The 20,307-nt window shown below is 39.8% G+C and overlaps 1 protein-coding gene across 1 annotated transcript in view; it reads left to right on the top strand.

Annotated features, from left to right (window-relative positions):
• Positions 1-20,307, top strand: part of LOC110830071 (gamma-aminobutyric acid receptor alpha-like) — a 29,341-nt gene that overhangs the window by 1,718 nt on the left and 7,316 nt on the right. The window contains exons 2-7 of the mRNA XM_087348009.1: positions 2,533-2,639; positions 4,874-4,941; positions 6,201-6,421; positions 13,906-13,988; positions 15,042-15,206; positions 19,532-19,684. Coding sequence (XP_087204135.1) covers positions 2,533-2,639; positions 4,874-4,941; positions 6,201-6,421; positions 13,906-13,988; positions 15,042-15,206; positions 19,532-19,684 — 797 coding nt within the window. The remainder of the gene's footprint in view (positions 1-2,532; positions 2,640-4,873; positions 4,942-6,200; positions 6,422-13,905; positions 13,989-15,041; positions 15,207-19,531; positions 19,685-20,307) is intronic.

Consider the following 20,307-nt stretch of genomic DNA (forward strand, 5'->3'; position numbering starts at 1 on the left):
CAGGAGATGAAGTGTACTTTTTCCAGTAGCTCCAACCACATAACTAAGGCCGACACAAGGGTTTCTAGAGAACCAGGCGAACCTTCAGCCTTCGGCATTGTCGACTTCACTACGCACACACACACACACATATCAGCTATCTGCATACATGCCAAGTATTGTCCGTGGCATGTTACTACGTCAAGAAAACTTACACACATTTCAGACGCCTATTATATTCTATTTTGGGATATTTTGCTTTCCTAATTATTCGTTTAGTTGCTTCCATCCCCCCCCCCCCCTACCTCGGCCAGAATTTGCCGCCCTAGGCCACAGCCTAATTTGCTTAATGATTAAACCGACATTGACAGTAACTGACATCTTTCCGCCTCCAATTTAGACCTCAGACATCCCATAAATTATAAAAAGCCTTATTTCCTACTTTGTTTCAGAATCAATCTGCACTGAGAATCCCACCTTCGATATAAATAGGCAAACAACTTGTCGTGTAGGTGATGACAAAATTCTATGAAATTGATAGTGATTCTTTTCGTCATAAAAAACGCATTTTGCCTCATGAACCAATCACTTTGGCAAAAGAATAAATTCTAAAACATAATCAGAACTTTCGCGTAACTCACACCTCGGAGTTGGCTAAAGACTTGAACCGCCATCCTTAACCGAAACCAGGGAAAAATGTTTTCATCATAACGTGTAGCGTTCGCACATGCGCAAAGTAGTTTGACCGTATGTATACCACTTCCTCATCTGTTGTCATTAATTTTCCACTTGGAGATTCACCAGTCTTTGTAAACCAACTCCCCATGTTAATTTTTAACAATTATTTAACATGGGGAGTACTATTTTTAATTACACACGGTGATACAATGTAACAAAAATGTACGTTGGAAACACAAAACATATTCGGGCTGCAGATCAAGAAATTCTGGACTATAAAATTCTATTCCATTCGCTGCAATCTTGTGTCAGAAGCAATAGGGAATCTTTCTCCTCTTATTATACTTTTTAACCGATAAGAAGAAAATTCTCATATTTTGTCAGTATATTTAATTTCCAAGTCAGATTTTTACATATTTTACATTTTAAAATTCGCATCAATATTGCGGACCAATAAATTTTCACTTGTCTGAAAGAGAATAGTGCACACAAATATTTGAAAAACTTTAATTAATCGAAAAATACGTAACAGTGCAAAAGAAAAATATTCAAGATTCGTATCATAGTAACTCTAGAGTGCTAAAAAAAAGCTGTATGACTGTGTAGATTTTAACCAATTATCCAGCTTAGTTACTTTGTCGCAATCGATGGCCACCAATAATGAAATAATACAGCTTTACTTCTAAAACTCGACCTTTCATAATCAGTGTCACATCCACTGATTTTTCTTTTCACGAGCGCTAGATTCCTACTCGAACCAAGGCATCTTCTATTGCAGAAGATTTTCAAATATTTATTAATAGAAGCCACAAGGCCAAAATAGGCAAATAGACATGTCAACGCCACTTCCATCCCAAGTGCACACAGAAAAGCACGAATAAGTATTTATTCCTTAACTTGCATTCTAACCCACGAACCTTATGCTTTAGCAGCATACAGACTTATATGGCCATATGGATCGGTTGTATAACAGCAGTAACAAAACGTATCCAAAAAAGTAAACGATACCATTTTACAGAAAACGTCAACGTCTGTAACTTATTTATTGACGAGATTGGTTTCAGAAAACCTCCTGCTGTTATGTCACATGCCACTGACAGTATATTAAATTTCGCATTTCCATACAAAAGTTTCCAAGAAGCATGACACTCCTGTGTCATCACCAAACATGAAGGCGTGATAACTGGTCTGCGGAGATAAAATTCTGTCCTCTGCACATGGCATGCAAGAAACAGGAATGTGATCACATCACTGTACTATCACCATCATCATCATCAGTAACCCACTGTCATGGCTTAGGTCATTCGGCGTGTTTCGTCTCTAAACTTAGGTTCATCGTACAGCGTTCACAACAGCCACAATCAGCCCCTATTCCTGTGCTAGATGACTACAATCCACACCCTCGCACCAAGCAACGCTACTTACGAGCAGTTTAACAGAGTTCTCACATGATTTAATACATTTTTAACACACTGTATCTGAACTGGATGGTACAACGCCGCTAACACAAAAGTGATTCCGAACCTGTTCCTTCCTAACATCCTACACCTCTATATCTAACCGTATCGCTTGTCGTGTCATTCAAACGCTACCTCTGTCGTTTCAATTCCGAGCCTTCGTAAAACAACATTTTACGATGAAGAGTTATTTACCCTACGCCCGACCACGACGCTGAAGGATCACCCCATGTCTCCCGCCCGCGAATCTTTATTCAACGTCATCTACATATCTGGAAGCAGTCTCCTTCAAGAGCAAAGCAAATATGAACCAAAAAGGATATAAATAAAGATTATTGGTTTCCTAGAATGTTGCAGAACTAATACGGGCTGAACAGAGGTTCACTAAGAGCGAACCACAAACCTTTGTTGGTTTCAGAACCGGAAGACAGCAGATGGCACAGCTCAACAACCACAGGAACATATCCGAAATTCTGGATAGTCTCTTGCGAGGTTATGACAACAGCGTACGACCAGATTTTGGAGGTGAGTAACAATGTGGAAAATTTGACTTAATATTTAAAACCTAAAATTCTCATCACACTGACTAAACAATTTTTTGTTGTTGTGTCTCATTATTTTGTTGTGTTTTATTGTTTTTGTTGTGTCTTATGTTTTTTTGTGTCTTATTGTTTTGTTCTGTCACATTGTTCTGTTGTGTCTTATTGTTTTGTTGTGTCTCATTGTTTTGTTGTGTCTCATTGTTCTGTTGTTTCTTATTGTTTTTGTTGTGTCTTATGTTTTTTGTGTCTTATTGTTTTGTTCTGTCTCATTGTTCTGTTGTGTCTTATTGTTTTGTTGTGTCTTATTGTTTTGTTGTGTCTTATTGTTTTGTTGTGTCTCATTGTTCTGTTGTTTCTTATTGTTTTGTTGTGTCTTATGTTTTTGTGTCTTATTGTTTTGTTCTGTCTCATTCTTCTGTTGTGTCTTATTGTTTTGTTGTGTCTTATTGTTTTGTTGTGTCTTATTGTTTTGTTGTGTCTTATTGTTCTGTTGTGTCTTATTGTTTTGTTGTGTCTTATTGTTTTGTGTCTTATTGTAGGACCACTGCCACCGGGTAAAAACCCATTTGCAGTCAAATAAATAATAATAATAATAATAATAATAATATAGTGGCCCAATAAAATTCCTATGCCAAGTAATTGTCAATAAATATCTTCAATTTTGATCTCTCACACTAGGACACTGCCTTTTTGCATTGTCCTACTCGTGACTAGTAAGTGTTCATCAATAAACCTAACGCCACAGCTAAGACTAAGGACATCAGTACATGTCAATGTTCACGTTCTTGTCTTTAAGGACGCTGTATCAAGTACAGGATTGAACAGAACCAAATGAGATGGGGACCTGAAGGATATTTACAGAAAATTCCGTGGCTATTTCAAGGCACTGTCGCTGTGTCATTGTATGGAGACCTAGAAAAGTTATAAATCCAAACGAAAACCCTAACGACGAGGGAAATCAACCCAGTGGCCACTGGCGTACAGTCTGAAAATAATACTGGTTTCCTCAGGGCATTTACAATCCAACAACAATCACTTTCAGCGGTACATAAATTAAAACAGGAGCAGGTCCACCCCATAAAAGATTATCCCAACCTCCCCCATGACATTCGAGTCACGGTCTCCTTAATTGATAGGTCGCTGCTTACGTAAAAGTTTTGAAGGTGCGAACATGTGTACTCATTCTCAAACGTTACTTCGAGTCGAAGTAGCCAAGATGGGAGTGAGCTACGAAGTAAGGAGCAACTGATAACAAGATTCTGGGACATAGGAAGTGTTTGTCTGTGGCAGGTGCTCAGCGAGTGGTGAAAGAGCTGAAATTACGGCCATGCCTGTTTAAAGAAAAGCATCAGCTGTAACAACAGGTCATGGTTACAACAATTCAATATTTTCATTGGCTTAACTTGGAACATATTACATTAAACCAAATTATGTAAAAAATGGGCTCAGGATACGGACCGGTGGCGGGTTCTAGAGGACACGATCATGAAACTTCGGGTTAAAAAAAAAAGAAGAAGAAGAAGAAGAGAAATTGATTGGCTAGACGAGTATATCTATCGTCAAAATCTGAACGACTTTCAACTCCTTAAGAAGTATTCTGCTCACAGAGTTGGCCTGTTTTATATTTCATGAACGACACGTATAGTACTCGAAGCAACGACCGACCTAGGTCGTCCTAGATAAGGAAGAATGACACAGGAACGTTCAGTCTTGTATTCGGTTATAAAGGCTTTCAGATTTCGTAATTCTTTATGGCTAAGTTCCATACCAGAGCTTTTACCAGAATTTGATATAACGTAGTAGCCACATATTTTATATAACTCAAAAATGATTTACTAAAATAAAATGAACACATTAAGAGGCTTTCTTAAAGAAAAGGTTGTTCTGTTAGTGCACCCGGACATGGGATTGGGCGTAGAACTCCAAACACTCTTAACCTTGAAGATGGCTGTCTTCTTCAGACTCACCGCCTCGAAAACCTCAAATCCTACATTCTTTACCTCCATGAAGACGATTACTCAGCTTCGCCCTCCTTCCACGTTGCTCTCAGAAAAAGATCCATCGATGCTTGTCGGTGAGCCCCAGAAGCGATCTGAACAAAGTGGCAAAGAGAAAAATTGCTGTCCTTACCTCGAATCGATCATTAATAGTCTAGCCCGTATTCTAGATTTTTCTGTGTACTGTAAATCCAAAATATTCACACCGCTTCCTTCTCAGGTCCGCCTGCCGTCATAGAAGTGGACATTATGGTGAGGAGCATGGGGCCAATTTCTGAAGTCGATATGGTAAGGTTATATATAATCTGAATCCAAATACAAATTCAACTACCGTACATATCAATAGTTACTTGAAGCAAAGTTTCAAATTACTGTTATATCGTATTACTTAAGCGCACAATAATTAAGCTTTTTTTTACAGTGAGTACAGAAATGTATTGAAAACTATGAGTGTCCCTGTCGAACTTCCCCATTTCAGACCTTCGCTGCTAAGAAAAACCATAACAGCTACAAAATACGATAATTTACAGCATCAGACAATTTCATTACTTGACTGCCTGAGATGTTCGGCGATGCAGTCGCTTAGAAATAAAATTAAGTCTCCTAAACAGAAAGGGCAGGTTGTTCTTTTTCTGGTGCAAAGAAGAATGTGCTCTAAGGCGTGGTGCGACAACCTTCTGGCGGAAAGCGAGCTTTCACACTTAGGAGGTGCGCTTGAGAGTGTCTCCGACAACGTCTAAAAATCCGAGTTCACAAAATTTGTCAGGTATAATTTTAAACGTTTGCATCCTCTCTGTGTTTGAAGTTGCTTGCATAAAACAGTAAGTTGCTTCGGGCATAATTTTTAAGTGCTTTTCTCATCGTTATTACTATTAAAGTAAAAGTTAAAATGGATTTACAGACTACAAAACATATCACTTAAAAGCAATTGAACATCTTTTAATATCTGTTATTACCATGTGTAATTTCAGGATCGTACAGTAAGTGGCGGTAGAATCCCTCAGATGTAACAAGGTCTTGTTTTCGCTATGTTGTTATCACTGCTCGTAGGAAATAAAAACAAATCATGAGGATGAAGTGATCGATAGTGAAGTAACTTCACATGCATACCAGATTTCGTAGAAATTGGTTAGGCACAGCAACCTTATAAATCAAGTACTTCCGTATTGAAGGAGTGTGGGCTGAGAACAGACCGCCTTCTTGGTCTGTACAAGTGAAAGTCATCATTCTGTACTCTCTGCACTCTCACTTGAAAAAAAAAAAACCTCAAAAAAAAAAAATATATATATATAAGCGTAAGTGGGAGAATTAATATTGAAATGCATCTGACAGGAACGGCGTATGAAAATCTGTGTTGAATTCATCTGCCTCAGGATAGAGACCAATGGCATGTTCTTGTGCATAAGGTAATGAACATTCGCGCGCCATAAAATACGGGGAATTTGTGGATATGGTACGATACATGTCTTACCACAAAAGATTCTGCTCCAAGGAGATATACTCTAAAAATGTCTGCGTCTCACTTGAACATTTCTCGCCATTTCCAGACCTATTCGATGGATTGCTATTTCCGTCAGTCGTGGGTGGACCGTCGGCTTGCCTTCAAGGGTAACAAAGAGACTCTGGCACTTAGCATATCAATGTTGCAGAGAATTTGGAAGCCGGACACGTATTTCTATAACGGAAAGCAGTCTTATCTCCACACCATCACAACACCCAACAAATTTGTGAGATTGTATCAAGACGGAAGAGTACTTTACTCATCACGGTGAGTAAAGACAACTCTGTATTCATTCTGTACTACTTTTACGTTCATAAAATTGTTGACTTCTTTCAACATGACAAGTTAATGAATTTAAAGTCAGCGTTAAAACTAATCATTCGTAAGTAGCTCCTGTCAGACAAATTTTCGAAATCAGTGTTCTTTCCATTTCTGATCTTAGAATATTGCACCTTCCACTTAAGCTCTTGTAATTTTAGCACTGAACTTTCAGATGCTAAAACCAACTCAAATTTAAACGAATTTAGTTTATTAATTAACTTACGAGCAAATAATAAGACCCGTTCTAATATCGTGCATATTTATAACGCAACTGGAAAGTTTCGTAATGTTTTGGCTTCTATAATGTAAGTACTCGGTTCAAATCCTACTCATTCCATCGACTATCAAGGAAGAGAATTAGTTTCCTTGACTTTCCCGGAAGTCTGTAATGCATGCCCTAAAGCAGCGATCACACTTCGATTGTCGATCTTCGTGTAGGTCTTACCTTTTTACTCGTAAGCCTAGCTGATGGTGAGGACACATGACGTGGCAATGCACTTCGGACTGTATTCCTCACGAAAAGCCAATAAAGAAAGACGGGTTCCTTCACCATTCCAAGATTTTTTCGGTGCCGCGGGGCGGGAAGTTCGAGAATGCGGCCTCCAATCACGGCATTAATTCCACGGAAAAGGAAGTCCTTTCGAGTTGCACGAGCCTTTTGAGAAACACGACACGTCGTGAGTCGGTGGTTTCACTGTACATTCGCATTTTCTTCGTCTTCAACTTCAGGGATTGGAGTTTTAGGCCAGTGTCGTTTTCATAAGAGCACGATCCCTCCATCTTATTCTGGGTCTCCTCACATTTCTTCTCCCTCCAGATCTTGTTTCTTTTTTTTGGGGTGGGGGGTTATTCGTTCCTCTTCCATTTTTCAACACTCTTTTGTCTTTAATATACTGATTTTTCATTCAGGGTAAAAATATAACATATTTTCTTGTTTCTGTGCTTCTTTTCTGAAGCTGTAGGTAAACACCAATCACTAAACAGAAAGAGTGCATTTCTACCGCCCCACTCAATAATTGTGCTCCTTAGTCACTGTCCACATATCAGAACCTCACGTTATAGCAGGGATAGCCAAGGTTTTAAAAAGATGTGTGTGCCTCGTTTTGTCTTATCTGTTGAAGTTCTTCATATCGTACAGCATGGCTCTTAGAATTTGAAGACTTTCTTCTCTGTACGAATACGCAATTAAATAAAGGAACTTTTTTGCCCTAATGTTCATGATATTATGATTATTTCCGACCTTACCTGTCTGAGTCCCCAGTAAGGCCATTGTCTTTTATTTAAACTTCTATAGGCCATATATTACTCTTTACAATTCGTCTTCTATTCTGACAACTGCTATATTTACTTAGTAGCCAGCAGCGATTAAAAATTTGTTTCTATATTGTCGATAAAATATTTTTTAAAATTTTCGTCACTCTTTTATGGCTTCGTCTACGTAAATTTCGAACAATAGAGACTATACGGGATTCTCTTGTCTGACACCACCATTAATCCCTACGCCAGTTTCTTTGCAATGAGCATGTACAGAGTGGGTGGGAAGTAAGAAGGCATTGAGAAATGGTTATAACCTCTATATTTCCAATGTATAGCGATTATTTAATGGCTACTTACTTCCCACCCACCCTGTATATCTACACACGCTTCGAACAGCATTTATGAAATAGCTCGAATATCCTTTCACCTTCATATATCCCACATTTTCGATTTCTACACTCGTAACAGTGACCTAGACACCAATGTTGCTTTGTTATTCATTTCGAGTAAGAGTCGTGTGAGTCCACAATTTACTCTGAGTCGTAGTTATCAACGAAAGAATCTGCTCGCGGCCCGTGAAAATCTACCTTGTAATTTCAGGGTACTTCAAAGAGTACAACTCTCAAATCTTGTTAATAAACGATAAATACCATACGGGAGCTCTAAATAAATTATCGTATCGCCGTGTTTAAATTTTATGGTCACAGTCCTTTGCTGAGCATTCTCTGCTCGCTGCGCTGATTCTGAAATAGCCCTAATGTAGTGCGTCGGAATATGCATAAACTTCGTAGCGTGTTTCTAAAGCTGTGTGTTAATGTTTGTTTGTTTGTTTGTTTGTTTACTTACTTGCTTATTTATTTATAATTTAAAACGCTGTCAAGAGTTCAGATTACAAGCGTCTTATTATATGATGACCAGTAAAATTCAAATCGCGTGAAACGAAAAGGCGGAGGTTTAATTTAAGATGATTGCCAACTCCGCTCCCATGTTCGGTACACGCTTTCTAATTTATGCATTCTTCATCATGGTAAATATCAATCATTAAAGACAAGTGTAATATGCATGCAGTCTGGCTAAGTCATTCATAGAACCAATGTAAAAGTGTAAGTTGTCCCTGTGCACTGAGAGTGGAGGATAGCACCAAGCGTTTTTATCCTTGGCACTAAATGAAGGAGCTTGGTCAGCTCAAACTTTGCCCCCCCACCCCACCCCGGAGTACACAACCTCTGGTACTCATTTCATAAGAAGGTGGGCGCATCACAAAGTCGGTCTGAACGCGGTAACGAAAAGAAAAATCCCTGCCCCCCACCCCCCGAATCGAAAACCGGTACCCAACCCAAGATAAGTCATTGTACTTAGCCACCGGAACTGAAATTCAGTCGAACAATATGTTTGTGTCCGCCACTGACCTCCTCGGACGGATATTTTCTCCCCACCCTCTTGCCAGGTTATGTAACTTAACAGATCCAATGCGTTCTCGCAGTTTAACGGGTGGCAAAATCGTATGAACCCGGCTCAGTCAGTAATGAGATTCAGTCCGATCTGCTACTCTCTGACAGGAGACATGGGCGTCGGTGCTTGTAACACTGAAACTTTGGTGTAGACGAAATAATTTTTATATTCAGCGACTTCAAGTGCAATCACCTATCTCACCGATGGGCAATTACATTAACATGGCGGACGAAGTGACCTCAAGTCGAAAAACAGAAACATGTGTGCTCAAAAGAGCATTATCACTTTGGAAATACTCACAGACAACGAACAGAGACCTGCGTAAGAGCACATCGGAAGACATGTACGTGATTTTACTGACAATTAATTCAGACGCGTTACCAGAAACCCTTTCCCCCTCAGTCACTTCTTGCATTAAACTGAATCTAGAGGGAAACCCGCTCTATTTTCTCATTTTGGGTGTTGTAAAAACCCCAAAGTTAAATTTTAATGAGGCCCGAGGCCCTGCGTGACATTCTAGTTTTAAACCGTGAGCAGCTGTTAGCCCGCCGAATAACTGGAAAAATTGTACCACGGTTCACCTTAAAAAAAATCGAACCCACGAAATGTGATAAACTTTTGTCATGTTACACATCTGAAAATTGGCAGTTTTGTTTCATCATAGTGTACAATGCGACGAGTGTCTGAACAGATGCTGTAATGTTCTACGTGACGGTTCAACTGATGAGGAGATTCAGTGTCTGCTGCCGGAAGGAACGCTGGGCAGTTTCTCCCGTGCAACAGAGACTGGCACTGTGAGAACATTTTAATGTTTAAAACACCTGACATTGAATATAATTTCTTCATTATCAGAACGCGCAGTCTCGTCTTCGTGATTGTGACGCATGTTCGTATCTTATTTCCGATATTTCTGGAACTCATACCAGTATGGTGCCATGTGACCTATCACTGGGATATATTTAACGATGCTGTTTCACCTGCTTGCATATTTAGAGTCGAATGACAGGACAGTCAGTAATGAATTAGAAGGTACGTTAAAGGTAAATGTACAAATGTAATTTGAGGCATCATTACGGCATTTGCTTGGAAGGACTGAGGAAAACACGAAAAACCTGAAGTGATAGTTCGTCTCCGGGTCGAGATTTGAATCTGGAACCTCCCGAATGCGAAGCAGGAATGCTTACCGCTAGGTCGTAATGTTTGGTGTATCGTGTAATGGTCTACAGGCACTTTCATATTTAAACTTACTCGTATCACACACTTTAGGACGCCTTGGATGAAGGATCGGCCGAATTCACTGATAAACCTACAGAGGACAACAGCAAACGCGTACCGAGAGAACAGTCATGTCCTGAGCGCCATTAAAACCCGTGATCCATGGTCTCGAAATTGTTTTAATCGACTGTTAAAGGGCATGTCCTCTGTCCCTCTGTCCACACAACTCCCACTTCATTCTGGCTTCAGGACGTTCACTGAATATTTTCTTAAGCTCCACTTTAATATCATATTCGCGTATATGCACATGCCTCCCTAATTATCGTCTCACGAAGGTTCACAAAAATGCTCCTGTGTAATTTCTGTTTCCCCAGACTTTCTACTTGTCGCGTCCATCATATATACTATTTCTTGATTAATGTCATTGATGTACTTTTAAAAAGTTCCCGTAGCTCCCTGTTATCCATCGTCTTGCAAAAAAGTATTCCAGGAAGGGCGACGCAGAATTAGCGTACGAAATTAAAACCAAATATAAACTATAAGAACGTAAACAAATGAAAAACGTTAAATTTGTCCCCGTGGTAATGCACCGCGCCATGATGACATATTCCGCTAGGAGCCGTGTGCTTAGCTCCACGCTCCAGTCGCATTATTTCCGGAAAACAGTTTCATTTTCAAGTGGGCAGGAATCCTTCTGGATAAGGTGCCGAAGAGAGAAATTCCTGCCTTTGCCGGGAGTCAAATCCCGTTCGTCCAGCCTGTCACAGTCTTAATACTGACTGAGCTGTGCGGACTCACAAAAGTAACATAAGTATTTACCCATCCACTAGTCAGAAAACTAAAAATAACAAAAAAAGTTTATTTTGCCCAAGTTTTACAATTAAAAGTAGGGATAATAAAATTGTTAAATTTGTAACATTCGTTACGGGATACGTAGAATATGTTCATGTGAAACTTATCTTCAGAAACACGCAAGAGACAGAAATATAGCGATGAAATGTAATTATAAATGTAACAATTTCCAAGAATCAGATACAGAATCGTGACAAATTTAATCAGGTTTTATGATCATCACAGCCTACTCCGCAAGGCCCAGAGGGGTGGGAACATTTGACAGGATGCCCAAGAACACAGGAAGCTAAAACGCGTCGTTAAGTATGTTACACCGTTGGCAATTTCTGCAAATACTTTCTTGTAGTCTTGTCTTTTAAATCCATATTTGCGCGGTAAATTCTGGTTCAGTATAAAATGTAAAGATGCGTTTGCTTATCTTGAAACGATAAGAATTTTGTAACCAAGAAAATAATTCAAGTCTTCAGGCGCACGTAGTTTTAGGGGATCACTGAACAAACCGAAGGATTAGAAGTCTGAAAGATTTGCCGATGAAGCGTATTTTCCAATTTTCTGGGATTCTCTTTTTCCCTTTAAGTACACAGCAAAGGCGATATCGCCTCAAACTAGCGCTGCTTTATAAAGCCCCATAGACAACGTTCCATTATCGACGTTTTCTTGATCTCAATTCCTCTCCTCCGAAGTTTGATAGCAAGTTATTACAATATTCTTATACTCATTACTGGAAGAGTCCAATCTAAAAGTATGCTTCCCAAAAATGATTTGTCTGAAATCTAACGCGTCGAAGATCTTATTAGAAGTCTGGCCTGCTTATCTGAAAATGTGATTAACAGTATGTTCAACTGGTCATCATTCTTTTCTATGTGTGACTAGTCTGTATCTTTGTGTGTGTATGTCTACGTCTGTTGATTTGTATTTTCTAAATAAACAAGTCTTATAAAGAGTGTGGGCCTGTGTGTGTTTCACAATATAATCCGGTAACACAGAGTCCCACTACATGGTAGCAATAATTCCCAGCGTTTAATCTGCTTTTATGTTAAACTTTAGTGTACTAACGAATCTACACTCTACTGGTGCTTGTACCACATCGTAAAAAAATATTCTGTTGTTAGTGGTTTTTTCTGTAGGGTTATGACGTATGAAATCGTACTAAGCAAGGAAAATACATATTCAGAAGATACGAGTCTACTACTTTCATAATTCACATAAAGAGCACGCCATGGTTGCTTGTGCGACAAATAGGTTTAGCAGCATTTCACGCGAACAGTCACTGGTACGAAGAAAGACAACGAGTTTCATCTTGAACATCTCCATGCATGTGGAATAGGGCATCTGAAGTGTAATTCTGTAATATACACGAAGTCTTTTTAAATATTTTGATAGCAGATGTGCGCGTCTTTACCAATAGCCCTTGAAGAGAGATCTGAATTGCCGCAAATTTATTTGTATTCATACTTCTAGGTAACAAATGCACTGAGATCTGTAATGTTGATTAGTTGTAGCTAACTCCATTATCATTGTATGATTTGAGGTTTTCACAGCGGTGAGTATGAAGATTTCTGTCTTCTGGGTTGTTGCGCTGACGACGGAGTCAGTATGACCTCTGAAACGTTTGTAAACATCTACCAGACTACAAATCGCAACAATCGAGAAGACAGAAATCTCGATTACCATTGTTTATAATCTAATAATCGAGCAGCTGGTCGAGAAATTTGGGCCTTTAATGGAAGACGATTCACGGCCGTGTTCACCAAAGCTCTCCACCGGTCTACATCCTGAACCATGTCACTCCATTCTATCCAAAGCTTTGCGTCCTGTTTCCCTAAGATCCTTTAAAACGTCATCCTTTCATCTAACGCTAAGCATTTATTACGCCCTCCATGCGTGCTAAATATCCTGCCAATCTCATTCGACTCGATGTCATTACTCTATATCTGGGAGCTGAATCCAGAAGTTTTGGGATCGCTTAGGCTGAAGGCCTCTGCGACATGAGGGGAATAATTTGGGCTGAAGGCCTTGGTGACTGGGGGTAGGGGGGCAGTACACCTTTTAATTACACCCTTGCATTTGACTTACAGTAAGGAAAATCACGGAGAACCTCCGTCATCAGGGTGGCTAAGTTATGTTAGACACTGCACGTGACAGTATGAAAGATGATTACAGCTCCAGGTATTTAACATTGACAAAACATAAAGACAATGGCTTAGTCTAAGGCTGTACTCCTGTAAGTACCCCTGATTACTGCGTTGTTTCTCTTACGCACATTCTCAGGACAATTAGGAAGCACGACTTACCCCTTATGCAATTTCAGCTTGTCACAGATTCGCCACGCGCACAAACAGATTCCCCTTCTCATGATGATTTGATGTAAGATTTAAGTTTTGTAGCAATAAATATGTCACATAGTCACAGTATTAAAATTCTAGACGTACTACTATTTCTCACTTTTGTGTGGGGACATTTATTTTTGTTCTAAATTATTTAAGTATCATACTTTATTGTAATTGATACGTATAACATTGTCACAACTAATTTACAGTAGGGCCTACGTAACTGAATGTTACAGAATAAACATGGTCTGACGTCAATACTTTTCTGTTTCCATTAGTTGGATTTTATGTGGTAATGTAGCATAATCCTCTGTGTGTTGACAGACTGACAATTAAAGCTGGATGCCCAATGAACCTCGAGGATTTCCCTATGGATACTCAGCGATGTCCTTTGAAATTTGGAAGCTGTAAGTTATCGATAATTCGGAAATGTGACAATATCTAATCTGCAAGAAACTTTGCACTTACAAACATGGAATTAATAGAAACAAATAAGACATACGCAATCATAAGTGCTAATAAAGTTCAGTAATCGATTATTTATAAGTATTGGATATGTCAAAGTAGATACTGAGCACATCTTGGTGCTATACTCTGATCATTTCAATAAATTCGTGGCTATTTGTCACGGTACCGTAACCAGCGTTTCGCCCACACTTTTATTTTTTATTTCCTATATTCGAAAATTCCACTGTACCCATTCGAGAAGAAGTCAAATAGGCCCAGTGGTGGGTGGTCTAGACGTAGTGGCAAAGAAAAAATCCTACCCCTATTAGAAATCGAACCCGATCACTTCGTGCGCAGCCAATTTCTTTAGTGACAAGAGTCTTTTTAACGTTATTAGGCCGATAATCCTACAAAGCTAACAGAAAGTCTGCAGAAAAATTAATGAAAGAAAAATCTGCCACGGTAACAAATCCCATGCAGTGGATCATACACTAAATATGTGAGACAGAAATGAAGTCTTCTCGGGTGGCAAGCCGCGAGGTACCAATGTGTTCACACAGCCGTTCTTGGATAAGGGGATATTAAACCAAAAATTACAAACAAAATAAGATTGTTGCTTTACATTTAATATTTCCTGTCTAATTTGCATAATCATGTCTTTATAAATGCTTGAAAATCAATAAACTTGACTGAATTGTGAAGACGCTCTGAAAAATGGCTCTCATTCCAAAAAAATTATTTTTCCTGGACACACATATGTGTACGCATGCATACACTCACACCATTTTGCTTTGATACAGACGATATACAATGAAGAGATGCATCACTCAGCATATGAATTCCTGATAACGGAGACGTAGATATCCATTCGAAACATTGGAAATTCACTCCATTCTGGCATGGCTGATCGCCTCAGAAGATTTCATTGCGTTCATTCACCGTGAAACCTTCAGATCTTTAAATGTGAGAGAGTAAAGCAAAAATCACATTTTAGGGTGTTTGTGTTGTTACAGTTGGCTACACGACGAATGACGTGGTATACCGATGGAACAAAGCGCGCCAGGTAGCTATCGCCGAAGACATGAAACTCTCTCAGTTCGACTTGATCGCGACTCCATCAGCCAATCAAACGGACGTACTGCAGTCCGGTAGGACTGGTGTTGCCCTCTGTACCATCTGCAAGTACTCCTTTGAACTAACAAATTATATTCTCCGCTATGTGAAAGCGGAAATCTGATTTAAGTAATGGACGAATTTGTGCTCATTTCAAAGATCGAAATGGCAAATCACGTGACGGAAATAAGGACACTTAATTGGGGGGGGGGGGATAACAAAGGAACGCTACTTAATTCAAAGGCCCTGAAGAGATCGTCTGGACTCATAATGAAAACAAAAGTACAAGAACGGGTCGAGCCGAACAGTAGCTTCGGTTTACAAATTTTGACGAAAACTGAAGTCACTACACGGATTTATATGAAACATTCCAATAAAAACTTTTACGAAAATTCATCAAACAGGAATCGAGAGACAGACAGGCAGACAGTGCAAAAGCCAATAGGCGCTCTTTGCAACTGTCTTTCTCTCACATAGCTGTTTGGCCTGCCTCCGGAGAACGCCTTACGCTAATCAGAACGTCAACGGATGGGCACTGTTCCTCTGCTATTATGGGACCATTTAGGAAAAACGTAAAATTTTATATAATTAGTACATCCATAATATTACTTTAATGTAAGTACTTGCGTGTGTAAATGATGAGTGATGGTCACAATGTGCATAGATACGGTTTGTTTCACATGTACTACATAACCCTGTTACTTTACTCGAAAAGTAGAAAAGTAGAGTAATCATTCTTACGGAGGATTCCTTTCAGCCAAGCAGAAATGTCCACTGGCTGCAACTCTACATAACATGGATTTGTTTACAATTTTGTTTACTTTCCACTCTTGCAGTCTCCGATGTCGACTGTTTTGATCATGTCTGTCTTATGGGTTTTTGTGCCATGTAGTCTGGTAGAAGTTTACCAACGTTTCAGAGGTCCTTGCCGCCTCCATCATGAGGGCGATACCGAATTGCTGGGCCAGGAACGTTAGCCCAGATTTGCCCTAGGAATCCCCCACTTGTAAATTCCTTACTGATACCTTAAAGGGGTCATATGCATGCGGCCCGCGGATCGTATGTCAAATATAAGGAACGGACACGGAAAAGACAGCATTCACATTTTGCATCGCTCAGTTGAAAGACGAAGTATTATTTGAAAAATTTTCGGAACTGGGAAATTGGTCTAGCGCTCCTTCGATGGAAGCAGCTTCAAGACACGCTTTTCCCGGTGCACCCGCTGACGCATCTGTTCCGCTAAGTGTGGCGACCATTCGACTACTTATACTGCCCAAGTGGATAAAATAGTTCCGCTCGGGGAGCAACCCAACAAATCCCGGTGTGTGTCTGGAGTGACAACCAGGCGCAGTTCCTGGACTCGATTTGCGCGAAGTCGGAAAGCAAATTCGTAGCCCAGAGGATGGAGCCCGAGACAGCCGACGACTTCCGGGCCACTATCGAGGCCCTACGGTCCCCCGTTGACAGCGAGGCCGCGGATTTTCACACTTATTCGCTGCCGGAGTTATTGAAGAACCTGTCATAATCCATTGCAGTTAATAAAATGCAGAGAAAAGTCACATACAAACATGTACAAGGAGGTAGTATATTTGCGTCATATTGTGAATTAGGTTAATATTTTAATATTGTCCGTCAAATCACAATTTTTAATAAGATAATAAAATATAAAATATTTAAAATATAATTTCAGTATTAAACCTCGACCCGACACAGTAATACTTCTAGATGTCTTCCGCAAGACACTTCATGTCTTTATCTACTCATCACCGACTAATACTGAACATCAGATGAACCACGCCATATATAAAAAACAATACCTTCATTCTAATATATAAGAGTAATCTGATAAGAACATCTTCAATAAAACTGCATAACATTGTAAAGGATTGTAATTCAAGTTTTAAATTTACCAAGCTAATTTATACCTGAGGACGGTTAAATATAACCGAAACATGTCGTAAAAAACGTTCCAATTTTTAAATCGATCATTCGATACGGAACGTGAAATGATATTTTAAATATTTTATTATCTTATTAAAAATTGTGATTTGACGAACAATATTAAAATATGTACAAGGAGATCAAAAATGACGACAATTATGATGCCAGCTGGAAACTTACATCACTTCCATTTTGGGACATCAATCCAAAAATGAACAATTCTCGTTACATTTGGCTGAATGAGTAATCCGTTAGTGCGGAAAAAAATAAATTTATTTGTCACGGCTGTGACTCAGAAACGAGGCTATTGTGACACTTATCGTACGTAAAGGTAAACAAACAACATTTCTAGGCGGAATTCGCATGCGCACTTGGATCTGTCTTCCTCCCACTGCAACTTCGCAGCAGACTTCTTGTTGCGTGCGTATAGCAAGCCTACTCTCACCTGCACATCACAACTTGATAAGTCCCAGGTGAATGGCGTGTACTCAACCAGGCTCATTTGCAACTTTACAGTGCATTCATTAGAGGTCGGTCGGCCCATTTCAAGTATTTGAGAATAATGATCAAAGACCGTGATTATTCCCGCAAATAATTACGGATGAAAGGAAACGCAGAGGCTTTACACCTCCTCGCATTTCCCTCTGCCACAGGTCGACCTCTCATCTCCTGTTACAACCTCTTTTTTGCATCGGAAAACGCCTTGCATATTCCACACAAAGCAAGGCTGTCCTAAAAGATATGTAGGCCTAATTCAAATAGTGGTGATCTCAATTTTAAAAACTGTTTCCTTTCATTCTAACCCTTCTTCATCTTTTATTTAGCTTTATGAAACAAAATCCTGAAACTTCCTTCCTTTTATGCAACCTAAAGGTTCATTGCCGTGTTCACAAGAGCCTGGCACTGGTCCCTGTATTGGGTTTGAATTCAGTCTGCACCCATGCACCATATTTCTTTAAGACACATTTTATTATCCTCCGCGTATTCAAAGTACTTCTTCCCTTCAGGTTCTCCCACAAATTCCTTACGCATTTTTTCCTCTCTTCCATGGACGCTACGTATCCTTCCCGCTCGTCTTACGTATTCCCCTCAATCATTATGGGATATCAGGAAAGTCGTGTAGCGCTTAGAGGTGCTTCATTGCTCCTACCGGAAGCCGGGAAGAGACATTTTCTTGTAACTATGTCAGCGAAAGCACTGTTTTATATTTGTGCTTCATTTCCGAGCTAAAGAAACTTGAACGCATAACAAATTTTTCGGGGTTACAGCTGTTGTGATGCAACGGCCAAAAAAATTTACAAGTATGAAATTAACAAATATTCAAGCAGAAAAATACACAGCAAACACACAAGCTACAAAAACTAGAACACCAGACCTGCGAAGAGCCAAATCAACGTGTTGAGATAAACTTAAAATAAGTATAAAGGAAATAATAATTGCGTCATTAGAAAGAAAGACGAAGAACTCCAAAATATTCACGACGGTCAGTTCGTGTGGGGCAGGTCATGTCCAAGTCTACGAAGAGTGAACCTGCCGTTAACCTGGAGAGGACAGAGGAACTGTTGATGATCCTAACAGAGAGTGAGGACCACTGGACCCAAGACCAGCTACTGGTTGCTAACCACATCTGTTGCATTGCCAAGTAAGTGGAAACTGATTCTGACTACGTATGGTTAGGCAAACCGAGGGCCTAAGTCGTACGGTACTTGAATATTGGAGGATGTTTAACATCGCACTATTCTGAATATATCTTGCAAGTAACACCACACCCCGGAGAGACTGGACCGGTTACACACAAAGGCCTTTTATACTAGGGTTTTCGTTTACAGGGCACTGCCGGAGAGGCGAAGTGAGCGTTGGAAATGGCGGATGGTCTCAACAATACCCAGGCGGTAGGAAATGGTTGGGCGGGACACGGCCCGTGGGAGCAGCGGTGGAGCCCAGGCTCCTTCATCAGCCTACGCCATAACAAGTGGTAGTCAGCAGTGGATATTATCTTTGCGACCCCTGCAGCAGCCTATGTTCCTATAATCTCAAAAAACGTTGGTCTTGATACCGTTTAGTGTCCAAGCTACAGAAACCATCTTCATTGGGACACGAACCCAGGTGCTATCTTAAAGTTTGGGTGATTTTCTGAAGTCTTTCCAGGGATAAGCGCTGAAACAGGCAAATATAGTCCCCTGTCAGATCCTTATCTATTCACCATTTACTATAATGTTCCTGTCTCGTTTAACACAGAAGGAAACAATTTCGACGCGTCGCAATAGAATCGGGTCCACAACAATTATTATCCATCCACAAACAATTTTATGGTCAGTAATTGAAACCATTGAGCCGAGCATCCCTCAACATCGTTTCCTTGGCAACGGTTATTAACAACTTAAACGCAAGCTTGACGGGCATCGGCTATTATTTATTTATTAAGCTGTACTGTGCTTTTTGATTCCAGGTGAATACTCAATGTTGCTTGTCAGCTTCCATCTTCAGAGACATATGGGAAATTTTTTGATTCAGGTATACGGTCCCTGTGTTCTGTTGGTTGTCCTGTCGTGGGTCTCATTTTGGCTAAATCGAGAGGCGACAGCTGACAGAGTTTCTCTTGGTAAGTCATTCTGATTAAACTTCTTTGTATTTCTGAGACACTAGTTTTTGTGTGTAGTTTACAGGCCACCACAAAGATTGCCGAAACGGCAGAATGTGTCTCATTCTGATCAGGCAAAGTGGATAAAGAGTGCAGTAAAACCGAAGAAAACAAAAACAATATACAATTTAATCTTGGATTCGAATAGGTAACATTCTGCATAGCTTCTCATTAACTGTAGCGATGGGTGTAGCAAAGTTTTTTCTTCAAAAGCTAACAGACGCGTGACTAGTGAACAAATTTGCCTTTCAAGCAGTAATGAAGTCTGGCCTAGGAATCAGGTCGGGCGAAAATGCAATATTATTATGCCTATTTGTAGTTATTTGCCTGTTATTGGCTCTTTCTGTCGGTAAACACTTTAAAGAAGAAGCTGAAATGAATTAAGCAGTTGTTCTCAATTTGAGGCATGGGCTAACACTAACTACCCTCGGGCCAGATCTAGATTTCTCACCATGGCTGTGGGCCATGACATCACACATAAAGTATGTTATTAACAATAGCTGAAGATTGTTACGTCCGACATCGAGGCTAATACAATAGTCACAGTAACTAAAATTATTCTTACGGCCAATATTAAAAAAACC

This window comes from Zootermopsis nevadensis, unplaced genomic scaffold (assembly GCF_977971745.1).
Source record: "Zootermopsis nevadensis isolate Lab colony 2312 unplaced genomic scaffold, Znev_1.0 Znev_ptg000012l, whole genome shotgun sequence".
In the NCBI taxonomy this organism is placed as follows: domain Eukaryota; kingdom Metazoa; phylum Arthropoda; class Insecta; order Blattodea; family Termopsidae; genus Zootermopsis; species Zootermopsis nevadensis.